Source organism: Aegilops tauschii, chromosome 1, assembly GCF_002575655.3.
Source record: "Aegilops tauschii subsp. strangulata cultivar AL8/78 chromosome 1, Aet v6.0, whole genome shotgun sequence".
NCBI lineage: Eukaryota > Viridiplantae > Streptophyta > Magnoliopsida > Poales > Poaceae > Aegilops > Aegilops tauschii.
The window spans coordinates 260,221,192-260,236,232 of record NC_053035.3 but is presented as its reverse complement, the minus strand read 5'-3'; the positions used below and the strand labels follow the sequence as shown (position 1 = coordinate 260,236,232).

Below are 15,041 nucleotides of genomic sequence, written 5' to 3'. Positions count from 1 at the left end.
ACCGCCTCAAAATGCGCATCAAGTACTCACAATGGTTCGGTGTTTGAGACCAGTCGTGACCCCTCACTGAAAAATTGTCAGGCATGGGCAATATTCACATTCTGGTGGTTGGCCTTCGAGGCTAAGTAATGTCGACAATTAGGATTCTGGATACAACCCAGTCAAGCACATGGCCGAACTCTGCTGAAGCGGCTCTTTAAAAGATTTGGCCGCGAGGGGTCGCTCCCAACACACAAAGGGAGGACTCGCCCCGCTAGCCGGAGACTTCGGAGGCGCGGTTACTGGACACTGGCATTGGAGACAAGTTAGGGGGCTACTTAGGGAGTCCCGGACTAGGGGGTCCTCGGGCTGCCGGCCTATCTCACATGGGCCGGACAGTCGGGCCGCACTACAGCTGCTAGAAGGCCGGACTATCGAGCGGCATCGTATCCAAATAGGAGATCTTTGGTGCCTTGGTGTGTACTCCAAGTCAAGATAGGAGATTCAGCATGCTTATTCCCTTGTTGTAACCGACCATATGTAACCCTAGAACCTCTGGTGTCTATATAAACCAGAGGGTTTAGTTTGTAGAGGCTAGAACAAGAACCATCATTCTACTAGCCTAGGGTTTAGTTCATCTGATCTCGTGGTAGATCGACTCTGTAATCCTCATATACACAACAATATAATCAAGCAGGACGTAGGATTTTACCTCTTAGAGAGGGCCCGAACCTGGGTAAACATCGTGTCCTTCGTCCCTTGTTCCCCATTGATCCCAGATCCACGGCTCGAGCCCCCCTACCCGAGATCCACCGGTTTTGACACCGACAAAGAGTATGCTGAAAAAGGTAAAACTGAATACAAATCTTACCATGAGTTTTTTCCTAATGTCGGACTTTGTCAAAGTATGCAACAATGGTATGTATGAATGATTAGTCAATCCAGTTTTATATTTGTCCAGAAACCACTCAATACGCTTAATAAACTTAATCGCATGCACAATGTTTTCTCAGTTTTTTGTTGTGCCAAACATAGTATCAACTATCCTCATAATTCGTTTGTGTGTAATATCTAGTTTGGTAAAAGCCACAATAATGTATATAAGCAAAATTAGTTACTTGTAGGACCTGGTTGCAAGTTAAGGAGAAATAGTAATGAATATCAAATTAGTACAAGTAGTAAATCATAGTTATAGTATGGGAACCTGGATGTAATAAAAAGGATAATTAAATGTTGTTATATTTTAAAAAGCATACATAGATGAGTGAGGGGATCATTGGGAAGTTTTTTTTTTGAACCCTGACTGTAGAACGATTGTTCTACGGTATTTTCATTATATAAAGAAGTAAAAAAGTTACAAAATACAAAAATACAAATCAGTCTAGTACAGTCTCAGCCTACACCAGTTCTGGGAATCATAAAGATAATCATATTACAAAAATTGATCAGACCAGGACCTGAGCTTCTCTGCTTTGCCTTCTTTAGCCCTAAGTTGTGCATCCCATAAACCTTCTTTCAAATATAATTTCCATGTGCCTAGATGAGGAGTTGTTGTTCTGAAGATTTTGTCATTTCTGACTGACCAAATACTCCAACAACTCATAATGATGATGTCAAGAGCAATGTCCTTTGGTAAATGATTCGCAATGAGGAGTATTTCATCATATGTTGAGATGCCTCGAGTCCTCTCTGGAGTGATGATATCCCAGCATGAAAGAGCAAAAGGACGATTCCGGAACAGGTGAATCAATGTTTCTTCCAAAACATCAGAACATAGAACACAATGATAATCTAAGAGACCTCTGTTGATGTCAAATGAGAAAAGTTCTGGATACTTTTCCTCTAGTGGTTGTCCAGACTAGTTATCCGACCAAAAAAGAGTTGTGTCCCATTTGCCAGCTTGACATATAGTTTGACTTGTATAAGGAAGTAGCTTAAGCAAAGCTTTCCACTAGAAAGATCCCACCATTTTATCTCCAGGCAGAGTATCTTGATAGTGAGTTTCCCAGATAATGTTGACCCATGGATTGTCTACTTTGAGGAACTTATGAAGAAATTTCATTAATAGAGCCTTGTTATGGGTAGTGATATCCAATATACCTAGTCCTCCATGGGATTTAGGTTTGCTGACTGTGTCCCATGCTACTAGGGCTGAACCTGTTTCTTGGGTACCATATTTCCTCCTAAAACAATTCTTCGGGTAGACACAAATCTGATTCACCATAGCCTGTAATTACCAACAGTTTCAATACAAAGTAAGCGTTCGACCTTGATTTGAACGATATTAAGCAGGATACATGGTAAGTTACCTCAATTTCATGTGTTGCTTTCACCTTCTTCTCGCCAAGGGTGAGTGGTGGAGACAACAACAGACAAACACCAACTTTAGCTACCATAGGTGCCGACGGTTGGAGCCGTCGACTTCTAGCGACCGGCGGCAGCAATGTCCGGTACGAGTGAGAACAGACTAGATCTAGAGAATGATGCTGAAAAGGAAGAACACAAGGGAAAAAGAGTAGGGATGAAGAAGTTGATGCATATGTGGAGCAAGTGGACTTGACACCACAGAAATAAATGTCTCGTAATTAGGAGCAACGATGTGCTGGGTGCGGCCAGAAAAAAGAGAAATATAAATTGAAGTACCAAACTACGAAACACGAAGGCGATACTGTGGTGATAACTTTCAGATAGCAAAACTTGGTATGTACAGAAGGCAAGTTTGAACGAACATGACTTAAAAGACAAATGTAAGTTCATTGAACAAAAACAGAAGGCAAGTTTCGTAGAACATAACTTGACAGAACAAGATCTACAAGGTTACGAGTAACTATAAAATAAAATGGCACAAGAATCATTGCACTTGAAAAATAATGAATTTTTTTATGTTATTTGTAATGAGAAAATCTTAATGAAAGGAGTAGTATGTCCAAGATGGCATAATGTCACGTACGAATATAATTGCATTGCATAAAGGGTGTATAAATTTGTGCTGTGAAGAAGGATGACATGAACTTGCTATGAGACGGGTCAGGAAGGAACTAATGAATTGAAAACGGGAAGAGAAAGATAATTTAACAGAAGTAAGATGAATTGAGAAACAACAAGATAAAATGATTGGAATAAAGAACACAGATGACGCGAAAGAAAACAGTAAGGAAAGGTGATACCGAAACAGATGCACCGAGAAAGAAAAAGGTGAACAATAACAATGAATGGGATAAGATTAAAAAAGAGAAACCGGTTTAAGAATAAAGAAATAATTGTACAGAACAATAAAATGGGGCCTACATACAGAACCGGGACGTAGAAGAACGGTTGGATAAAGTATTAGTACAAGCTAAAATTCATATTTTCTCGTATTGACATGGTCCAGAGTTTCCATCTCTTTTTTACTCAGTCCAAACAACTTTTCGGATAATGGAACAGATCAATGATTGTAGATGGATGCGCATGTGCCCCTACGAATTTCTATTTCTTGCTGGAAATCATCATTCTCGCGGCTTGGGCAATTTGGATCACAAGGAATGATTTTAATTTTTATGGCGTTGCTCCTAATCTTTATAGGTGCAGAAAAAAGTTCAAAAAGGAGATGCAATGGCTAACTCGTAGGGCGGCAAGGCAAACCTACGCCAATTTTGAAGATTGGGTGTTGCTTTCATATAACTTGTCTCTTTATATTTTATTTTCTACTAAAACAATGCCCGTGCGTTACAACGGAATATAAATATTCTAGTACACTACCTTATGATTTACCAGCCCATAATATATGGTTCTGTAAATAAATGTTCATCAAATTCCGCCCATGATTTACCTTATTTTTTGATCTGAAGTTTGGTAAATAAATTAAAGTGAAATTGGTTCAAAAGATAAGTAAATGAAGGTGATTGTTTGAGGTTGGACGAAGAGGTGGTGAAAAGAAAGGTGAAAAGGGAACTTTACATTCTTTTTAAGTAGTAGAGATAATTTAATTTTGTAACATTTATTTAAAAATTCTACAAAAATTTGCACCGGAGTCCTGTTGTTTTTCAATCTGTAAATGATTGTATACAGACGATCGGTCGAGCGTTCGGCCAGTCGCCTTGCTTGCTTGCGGGTCCCACCCCTTATCTCTTCGTGTTTTCTTCCTCTCCCCATCCCCTCCTCCCTGGTACCGCATCTCCACCACCGTCGATTTGTTGCCATGGTTGGGCCCAACCTTTGTCCCCGTCATCCCCGACAAGCAACTCTCCGATCCCTCCTTCCTTCTATGGCTATCCACCATGGTACTATGACGAGTGCCCTGCAACGAGCATCCCTATCCCTCGTGCTTCAGACAACAGTCGTGTTGCGGAGTCATCGGGTGTGGCGGTGAGGCCCATGGGCGCCGGGGGGGGGGGGGGGGTCTTCTAAAAACTAGGCCATGTATGTTGCAGACTTGACGTCGACAATGCTCGACAGCGGTGTATGCTAGAACCAGCATCAACAAATGCTGGAGCCATAGGACAGTGATGCTGGTAGACCCGAGGCCGCCATGTTGGTACCTCGGGGCAACAATGCTGGAAACAGCATCAGCGATGGTGGAACCCCACGACCGGAGATGACGGAACCGTATATGGTGGATGTTGTGACCGGAGATGGGAGATGCTGTGACCGTCACTATTGGAAGCGATGAAACTACTACCAACAATGCTTTTGCGAAGTACTACGAGGGAGGGGCGGCCGCAAACGCTACAAAGAGCTGCTAGGCTGCGCGGCGGCGAGCGGATGGTGCGACAGAGACCCGCAGGGGGACGGTGCTACAACCACCGATTGCGCTTGCTGCGACCACAGTCACTGCAACCACGTGCTGTTGAGACGATGACAACGATGAAATGGGCTACAACGGTAACCATGGATGCGGGAGTGGCGTCACGCCGAGGCCGACGAGCTTGGCCGATGTTGCAAGAATCCAGGGCGGGGCGGGTTTTGTTGCGGTGAGCGTGGGGCGGCTCGAACGAGAGGTCAATTGCGAGTGTGCGGCCACGTTTTGCGGAAGAAAGGGCATTGCGCGAAGAAGGAAGATAACTTATGCAAATCCAATGGCGGGACAGGCTGTAAACCAACGATCCGCGCGGCGAATTTCTGCCGGCGCCTAGCACGGGCCTTTTTATAGGACCCCGATAACACCCGAATGTTCGGGCTGTGAGGTGATCGATCCGAACGAGTCGTTCGGTTCGGCAGGGAAGTATCAGCGAACAGTTCGTTGCCATGTTCCAACAGCCCGAACCATCCACCTAATCCCTCGTTAGCTGGGCCTTTTGTTAGGCCTGCTGGCCCAAACTATTCCCTTTGCAAAAAAAATTAAATGCAGAAAAAACACGAAAAAAGTGAAGAAAACCCAACGGAAAAAACTAAGAAAAAACTGTACAATAAAATGCCACAAAAATCTAGAAATTGCCATCAATTTTTATAATTGTTGAAGCTACTACACAGTACCTACATAAAATGAAAAACGCCATGATGGATGGCAACGAGCAAAAACTTCCATGATGTACAAAAATCGAAAAAGTTGTCGTGCAACAGGAAATAAATTGCCATGGTTTGTATGAAATTTTGAAATTTGTTCAAATATAAACTGTCATGGGCGCAAGAAAATTGCCATGGTTTGCACACCAAAAAATGCCATGATGCATAGAAAAAATTGCCGTGACCATAAAACTAAATTTGCCATAGTCGCATAAGAAAATAATTTTGACAAGATGCAAAAAGAAAGAAAAATTGCCATGGTCATAAAAACACGCATTGATACCAGAAGTAAATCTATAAGTTTGCCAAATGGTGGCCAAAAAGTGGTGTAAATTTTCCGTTTGTTTGAAATTTTCCGTGATGCATATTACCCCTTGCATTAACATGTGTTGAAAAAAGTGAAACATTATCACTAGTAAATAATTTTGGCACTGCCATGAGACATGGACCTAAAATTTTGCCATGATCTATAAATTCAAAATTGTCATGGTCAATTACTAAATTTACAATGATTAATGATTTTTTTCCATGCATAGCTAATGAAATTTGCCATGAATCGCAAACTTAATTTGCCATGGTCATTTACTAAAATTTCCCATCGTCTTGGCAATTAAAAAATAAAATTTGCCATGGCAATACATCAAACTGAAAATTGCCATGATCAATGAAATAAATTTGCCATGGGTAATGAATGAGAAACTAAAATTTGCCATGATCTATGTACTAAATTTGCCATGGTCAATTATTACCATGATCATGAATAAAATTTGCCATGATTCATTAACTAAATTTGCCATCATTCGTTAACTAAATTTTCCATGGTTGTTTGCTAATAATTACCATCGTATTGGCAATAAAAGTAAATTTACCATGGCAATATAAATGAATTTCTCATACTACAAAGTAAAAATTGCCATGTTCCTAAACGAATCATGTTATGCGGATAAAAACATATAATTATTGTGTGTTTATACAAAAACAAGTTTCAAAGTTTGCAATGATGTATGAGGCACACTTCTCACAGAAAAAAGTTGTCATGCTACAAAGAAAAAATGCCATGGTTTGTACGAAATTTGTCCAAATATAAATTGTCGTGGTCGCAGAAATTTGCCATGGTCTACAGACAAAAAAATGGACTAAAATTATCCATGATATATAAACTAAATTTTCCATGGTTAATTACTAAACTTACCATGATCAAGTGGAAATTCTAGTTTCCATGGTTAATTAGTGAGAAACTACAATTTGCCATGATCTATGAACTAAATTTACCATGGTCAATTTATAAAAATTACTATGATCAACGAAAATAAATTTGCCATGATTCGTTAACTAAATTTGCCATCATTCGTTCACTAAATTTGCCATCATTCGTTAACTAAATTTGCCATGGCTGTTTGCTAATAATTGCAATCATCTTGGCAATAAAAGTAAATTTGCCGTGGCAATAAATCAATGCTACAGCGTAAAAATTGCCATGTCACGAAGATACAAAAATCATACAATTATTGTGTGATTATACAAAAAAAATTGTCGTGCTACGGGAAAAATTGCCATGGCAAAAGTTGCCATGTGACAAAAAAGTAGTCAATGTGACTATTATCATGATTTGCAAAAGATATGGAAAAAAGCTATATTGTTATCTTTGTAAAGTTGCCATGATTTATGAAGATAACAATTGTCTAAATTTGCCATGCGGCAAAAAAGTAGAAACATTTATGGAAGTTGCCATAATTTAGGAAAAAATTATCCTGACATTTCCATGTGACATTATTAAAAAGAAATCTTAAAACATTTGCCATGTGAGCATTGCATAGTTCCAATAAGAATTTGCCATGTGACATGAGCACTAGTCAGCATGAGCACTTTCCAAGGTGTGTTTTCCCAGGGGGAAAAATGTACGTGAAATGCCATGGGACATATTGGTGTGCTAATAATCAAGAATTTATTGAGTATACTTGAAACTACAAAAAAAAACATATGGACAGGACGCTTGCGATCATAAACCATACAAAAAAATGCCGAAATAGCTATAGAAATAAGTACTGATATAATTTGCCATGTGTTATTTTTAGCATGAACAAATACTAGGGTGGAAATGACAACTAAGGATGGACACTAAAAAATTGCATATCAAAATGCATCTACCCATTCTGGGCACTTGCCGACAAGAACGAGTAGCCTTTTTGCTTAGCTAGTGAATCGATCAAGATGCTGTGGAATCTGTGCAAAGAAACAGAAATCCTAGTTCACCTCCTGGTTGTGCATCAAGATCAAGATCCTGCGGAATCACCATGGAATCAGCGGCTAGGTGTGACTCGTTCAAACGAGAGATTCTTACGGCGGCGGCGGTGAGCAAGGGGTTAACGTACCGGCCGGAGAGAGTGGCAAAGCCGCGAAAAGGTTTTGACCAAGCCTCCGCCGCAAGGTGAACGGAATACCTGGCTATGGGTGACTCCCGGCGAGCAGTTCCCCTTCGGCACATCGCAGGAAAGAAGACGGCGTCCACGTCGACGAGCAGCTCGGCTGCAAGCGGCAGGGCGTCGTCCACCTTCTGGTTGACCTCCACCACATGCCGACGCTGAAGCGCCGCGGCGGCGGACGGCGGCGGCGTCAGATCCGCTGCTGCTCTCTCCCTCCGCGCCACGCATCCTCGAGCGCCGCGACTTTCTCGAGCTGGCGCCATCGCCGAGATCCGTGGGCAGGCTGCCGCAACACCCTCGCCGGCGACCGCCGCCGCTATCCCCCTCTGCGCCCGCCTCTTAGACACGCCGCGTCGGAGACGGCTCTGCTCCTCCCCCTTCCGTGCCCAGCATCCTCGAGCGGCTCCGCTTTCTCGAACTACCGGCATGCCGCCGAGATCCACGGGCTGGCCGCCGCACACACCTTCGCCGGCGATCTGGTTGGGGCGGAATCGATTTGTGTGGTCGGGGTGGAAGAGAAAAGGAGTGGACTAGTCTAGAAATGGATAGTGAAGTGGGCTGTCTCACCTCGAGAGAAAAAGGTTCGCGCCGACCCCTCGTCCTTGCGAACAGTTCACGACCGATGACGTGGCCACGAATTTACGTCAAAAATAGTGCGGGTGATCAGACGATGGATGAAGCGTTCGGAACCTGACGTTCGGGCGTTATTGTTTCCGTTTTTATAAAGGCCAGGTGTTGGCCCTAGACGGTTCTTATATATGCCGAGTCCTTCGTGTCACGTCCAGTTAAGGCTGACTAATTCAGTTGCTGTAATCATCTTGTAACCCAAGTTTTGCAACAGTTGCATGGATCTTTCATCAGACCTCTGTGCCCTCCTTTCTTTCCAAGCGCCATCGAGTCGATGTAAACAAGATTAAAATTGGAGACGGCGACCCAAAGCATATTTATCCACACGGCACGCCAGCACCAGTGAGAGCGGAAGCGGAGCAGCACTCAGACGCGCCATGGAGACATGGCGAATCTTCTTCGGCGTGATCCTCTTCGCCCTCCCGCTGACCCTCCTCCTTTTCCGCAGCGGTAAGACCGGCGGCGGCGCCCGGCGGCCCATCCCGCCTGGCCCGCCGTCCTTTCCGGTGCTGGGCAGTATGGTGTGGCTGACGAACTCGCCCGCCGACGGGGAGTCCCTCCTCCGGCGTCTGTTCGCGCGGTACGGTCCCATCGTGTCGCTGCGCGTGGGCTCCCGGCTCTCCATCTTCGTCGCCGACCGCCGCCTCGCGCACGCCGCCCTCGTCGAGCGCGGTGCCGCTCTGGCCGACCGCCCGACCCTCGCGTCCGTCAGGATCATGGGCGAGAACGACAACACCATCACGCGCGCCAGCTACGGGCCCGTGTGGCGCCTCCTCCGCCGCAACCTCGTCTCCGAGACGCTGCACCCGTCCCGCGTCCGACTCTTCGCGCCCGCGCGCTCCTGGGTGCGCCGCGTGCTCCTCGACAAGCTGCGGGACGAGTCGCCCTCCGGCGGGGCGGCCGTCGTGGAGACGTTCCAGTACGCCATGTTCTGCCTCCTCGTGCTCATGTGCTTCGGCGAGCGGCTCGACGAGCCCGCGGTGCGCGCGATCGCCGCCGCGCAGCGCGACCAGCTGCTCTACATCACCAGGAAAATGGCCGTCTTCGCCTTCTTTCCGTCGCTCACAAAGCACCTCTTCCGCGACCGCCTCCGGACCGCGCACGCCATGCGGCGGCGGCAGAAGGAGCTGCTCGTGCCGCTGATCAACGCGCGGCGGGAGTACAAGAGCCGCGGCGGCAAGCCCAGGAAAGAGACGACGTTCGAGCACTCGTACGTGGACACCCTTCTCGACATCAAGCTCCCCGAGGAGGGCGACCGCCCGCTCACCGACAGCGAGATGGTCATCCTCTGCTCCGAATTTCTCAACGCCGGGACCGACACCACCTCCACCGGGCTGCAGTGGATCATGGCCGAACTGGTCAAGAACCCAGAAATCCAGGAGAAGCTCTACGAGGAGATCAAAGCGACGACGGGAGGCGACCATGAAGAGGTCTCCGGGGACGACGTCCACAAGATGCCTTACCTCAAGGCGGTGGTTCTCGAAGGCCTCCGGAAGCACCCGCCGGGGCACTTCGTGCTGCCGCACAAGGCGGCGGAGGACATGGAGATCGGCGGTTACATGATACCCAAGGGCGCCACGGTGAACTTCATGGTCGCCGAGATGGGCCGGGACGAGCGGGAGTGGCAAAGGCCGTTAGAGTTCTCTCCGGAGCGGTTCCTGCCAGGAGGCGCGGGCGAAGCGGTGGACGTGACGGGCAACCGGGAGATCAAGATGATGCCGTTCGGCGTGGGGCGGAGGATCTGCGCCGGGCTGGGCATCGCCATGCTCCACCTGGAGTACTTCGTGGCCAACATGGTGAGGGAGTTCAAGTGGCAGGAGGTCGCCGGCGAGGAGGTGGACTTCGCCGAGAAGAACGAGTTCACCGTCGTCATGAAAAAGCCGCTGCGTCCACGCCTCGTGCCCCGTAGGTCTTAGAATAAAGGAACTTCAGCAACTGGCAGTCGTATCGGTTCGAACGATTATTCGCGCTTTCCTTTAATAACTCATGTTGGGAGTGAGTTGTTCCTAATTGATTCTCGATTAGAACATCTCGAATACAAGAAGATGTAAATTGAAAGATGTAAAACTAGGTGTTGTACCATTTACATCACCAGAAAATATATTATACATTTTGAAAAAAGATAACTCCAACCGTTGATATATATTTGTGACGTAAAACTTCAACTTCAATAGATGATGCATATGTGAAGATGTAAAACCGGCCAACGGCCGCGAGGCTCTGTACAGCCGCTGTTCAGCCGCGTAATTTGAAATAAAAACATCCCGAAGTCCACAATTTTAAATTGTTACATAATTCATCAAATCCACAACATCAAATACAACAGAAATACAACAAACTTCTTGCACAATACAACAAACAAATAATGGATTAGGCGGTTCTTTTGCCATTCCACTTCCAGTACTCCTCCATCAAGTCTTTCTAAAAAAATTCATTTTACACCTTCATGGAAGGTCTGAATCACTCCTCTTTTTCTCATTGACATTACAGGTATGCCCATGAGATCATAGAAGGTGCAAAGCAAATCTTGTCCATGCTCATTTTCAATGATTATATTATGCATGATCACGCAAGCAGTCATGATGTATCAAAAGTTTTTTGATCCTAGAATCTAAACGGTTCTTGCACAATAGCAAATTGGGATTGCAAAATACCAAATGCCCTCTCAATATTTTTCCTACCTATCCCTTGAGCAATGTGAAAGGAGAGTTCTTTCTTACCTTGGGGGGGGGGGGGGGGGGTGAATTGGCTTGACAAAAGTACTCCACCTCGAGTAGATCCCATCTGCATGGTAGTACCCATAGTTGTATGTATGACCATTTGCTCCAAAGGTCACCGGTGGAGCTTCTTCATTGGCTAACTTAGCAAAAAGATGTGACCGTCAAGCACATTGATGTCGCATCCTAAAATATGAATGCCAAATTTATGTTTCTTGATCGACAATGTCCTCAAGAATAATGGTGGCATCCTTCGAGCGTCCTTTGAACTGTCCATGCCATGCTTTAGGACAATTTTTCCACTTCCAGAGCATGCAACAATCGATGGACCCAAGCATACCTGGAAACCCACGGGCTTTGTTCATCTCCAGAAGACTCTGAGTGCCCTGAGCATTGGGCGCTCTCAAGTACTGTGGAGCAAACACTTCTACCATAGTCTTTGCAAATTGTTTGACATAGAAGATAGAAGTGCTCTCTGCCATCACCAAATTGTCATCAATAAAATCTACCGGAATACCATAGGCCATCATGTGCAAAGTGGCAGTGACCTTATGCTCAGTGCTATGTCCAATCAAACCGGCACGATTCCTTCTCTGCTGGAAGGTCGATCATGCTACTTCACGACATTGCAAATGTGGATGAACAAATCTGTGGACATCTTGAACCCGCGCTGAAAGTACCTCTCTGGAAAAACGGGCGTATATCAAAATAGTTGCGCATCAACCTCTCATGCGCCTCAACCCATTCTCTCCGGATGAACTCACGGCCATACACGGAACCGCCGTGCTTCGACTTCTTTCTCTTATGCATCGCCACTAACATAGCAATGTCCTTTTCTTCGGTCTAATCAAATTCCTCATCCGTCGAGGAATCATCCACGAAGGAGGAGTCGCACGAGATCATCTACAATGTGGAATTCACCGTCAAACTACATCTTCAACCCTGATAAAAAAACCACCAAGTTTGCGCAATTTTTTACCTTGGGGGAATTTGCTCGAACATGTTGTGGGCGAGGTGGAAGCAATAGGCCGGCGGCGGGTCAGACAGTTGATGGGCGGTGGTTGGTGTGGGCGGCGGCTACAGGCGGTCGCGAAGCTGCAGGACAATAGCCTCGTGGCGAGGAGGCTCCATGCGCGGGCGGACGGCGTCGCACGGCTCCCCTAGCACCACCGGCGGGTCGCGGCTAGCAGAAGCACCAGGGTGTCCACGGCCACGCCGTCGATGGCATCATGGCAGTCGTGGCTCTGGCGGATCTCCGAATCGAATCGGCGGCGGCCGCCGTCCCTAAGGCGGCAAGGCAGGCAACAGGGATAGGCGAGCAAGGTCACAACGGGGTTGGAGATGGACGGGCAGGCGGCGGCGGCGGCGATTTTGGGCAGAAATCACCGGCGACGGAGGCGGGCAACCGTCGGGTGGGCGGAAGTGAAATGAAGGCAGTTGGACGGTTGACATGCGACCTGCAGTTTTATAGATGGAGACTCCAGGTGTTATATTTTATATCTTTGGAAGAAGATGATGTAATTTTTTTTATCTACATCACCTGTTGGAGGTGGATTTCTGGGCCTCGGAGATTTATAAGTTAGTTATTTTTAATCTATTGAAGATACTGTCAGCTATGGACAATTTTGCGATGAAATTAAGACCAGTTTAATGTGTCAGCCGAGAGAGACAGCACAAGAGATTCTAATTTGATTGCTTGCCGTGTTGCAAGCCATGGTGGAGCAGGAGCTGCTTGACACGGATGCGCGAGAGCCAGGAAAGCATGACACGAGTAAGGATGGTGCATGGGTACTCGCTCGACCTCTCGGCATCATTTCTGAAGCGTTTCTGTCCGACAAGCCTGCGTTCCTTGTGTACTCGAATGAGAAACGGAAGTGCCTTCAACAAACAGGCAGAGAATGGCAACAGGAAACCACCAGCTGCCCTCCGATGCAAGCTCGTGATCATGCGATAGCAACAGCACAGCCTTCCGTCTTCCGTGTTGGCAACTTGCGACGTTGCACCATGTTGGAGTGGAGCGGGGAATCGATCGGCCTGCAGCGCTGGATATTCGTATGCCGGCGTTATAATACTGGTACAGTACAGCACCTTATTTTCGCAGAGACCTGTCGTGTGTCAAACCTTGACTGTGACCAGAAAGGGGCAGACGTACCACGTGTTTGGCACCCGTCGGAAGGAGCAAACGTTCGATCACTGAACCGAAGCATGCAGAGCTTACAACCAACCGACCGACCGCAGGGAAAACACGTTCGCGCGGCTGGAGAAGAGAAGGAAAACGAGGAACGGAAGGAGGCAGACAGACCCGAACGCGTCCACTGAACTGACTGCCGTGCAGGGTCATGATCCGCGACAGCAACAATTCAGCCGTTCGTGTCAACACCCTGCGGTGTTGCGTCGTTTGCCATTTGGATTGGAGCAAGCGATCGTTCACCTGCACCTGTTACTATACTCGCACTGCAAACTACTTCCTCCGTTCCTAAATACGAGTATAAGTCTTTTTAGATATTCCACTATAGAGACTACATTCGAATGTATATAGACATCTTTTAGGTATAAATTTACTCATTTTACTCCGTACGTAGTCTATAATGTAATCTCTTAAAAGACTTATATTTAAGAACGGAGACAATAGAAAAACTAACGGTCATTGTCCCGAGTGCTCCTGGCAGGGAAATACGGGATGGCTGAATTGTTGCAGCTATATATGTGGGTAATTGTTTTTTTAGTCACTTTTCCTATTTTTTTGTCTTGTTTCTGTTATTTTCTCCATTTTTCACTTTAATATTTGCTTCCCTTATGTTCTACTTATTACCTTTTCCTGTTTAGCTGCACGTTAGTCGCCTGAAAACGCAATTTTGGTGAGTCAATTTTCACGTGAAGGAAGAAACAACCGAAGGAAGGAGATCACCCGAGAAGGCTACCCCATTATCTATCGTAGGGGTGTGGGGGTGGTGAGCTCGCCAGAGAAGGCTACCTCATTATCTATCTTAGGGTATGGGGGTAGTGCAAGTTCGTTGAAAGAAAACCGGGCATTGTCGGTGCTAGAGGGTTGACCGAGGGCGGAGGCAGCACGACAGTGGCACGAGGTTGAAGGGAGGGCGGGGCGGCGAGTCTAGTGTGGGAGCTCGGCCGGCCGCGGGCAGTGGTGGCCGGTGGTACGTTTGGCCGAGGGAAAAGAAGAATGTGGAATGGGCAAGAGGTTGAAGAAGGGCTGCTAACCATTGTATCTGCATTCGACGTCCCAAATGAATCGACTGACCCTAAAACAGTTTTCATTCCACTTACATATATGTTCATCATTCTTTGATATTCCAGGTAGTGTTCTTTGGTGGGAGACAACGCTCCTATAAACTATGAGACGCAAGTGGTGACTTTGTCAGTCTTATGATTTGTCGGGTCAGTCCTTGAAAGTGAACATATAGGGTTGTGTGTTGAGAGAGAGAGGAGAGAGAGAGAGAGAGAGAATCTAGCTATCGACAATTGTGATGTGTTTCGCGCCAAAAATATACTACTTCTGAGACCAAAGTATGAGAAGTGTTTTTTTTCAATCACAAAATAAATTATGACATGCATACAACTATTTTTGCACTAAATACCTATTAAAAATGCTTGTATGTTTTAAAACAAATAGTCATGAGTCTTAGACAAATATCCACATTTTCCCCAAAAAATGCATGGCTCACTGAAAAATGTTTGAAAATAATGTTCTTGACATTTAAAATGATGTTCTTATTTCACTGAACCATGCTAGCACACTTACTTAAGGACGAAATGACAAAAACATCAACAAAATTAAAATAGGTAAATAATT

The 15,041-nt window shown here is 46.0% G+C and overlaps 1 protein-coding gene and 1 long non-coding RNA gene across 2 annotated transcripts; one reads left to right on the top strand and one right to left on the bottom strand.

Annotated features, from left to right (window-relative positions):
* Positions 1-1,190: 1,190 nt before the first annotated feature.
* Positions 1,191-6,358, bottom strand: LOC141020928 (uncharacterized). Its single transcript, XR_012180917.1, has 2 exons — positions 2,289-6,358; positions 1,191-2,206 (listed from the first exon to the last, which is right to left on the bottom strand). It is a non-coding gene; the product is annotated as an uncharacterized lncRNA (long non-coding RNA).
* Positions 6,359-8,679: 2,321 nt separating this feature from the next.
* LOC109731771 (cytochrome P450 89A2) lies at positions 8,680-10,661 on the top strand. The gene has a single exon (XM_020290945.4). It carries the CDS (start codon positions 8,891-8,893, stop codon positions 10,427-10,429), a length of 1,539 nt encoding a protein of 512 aa, XP_020146534.1. The 5' UTR covers positions 8,680-8,890; the 3' UTR covers positions 10,430-10,661.
* The last annotated feature ends 4,380 nt before the right edge of the window (positions 10,662-15,041 follow it).

Coding starts and splice junctions, on each gene's coding strand:
- LOC109731771 (XM_020290945.4), top strand. CDS start 8,891: ATGGAGACATGGCGAATCTTCTTCGGCGTGATCCTCTTCGCCCTCCCG.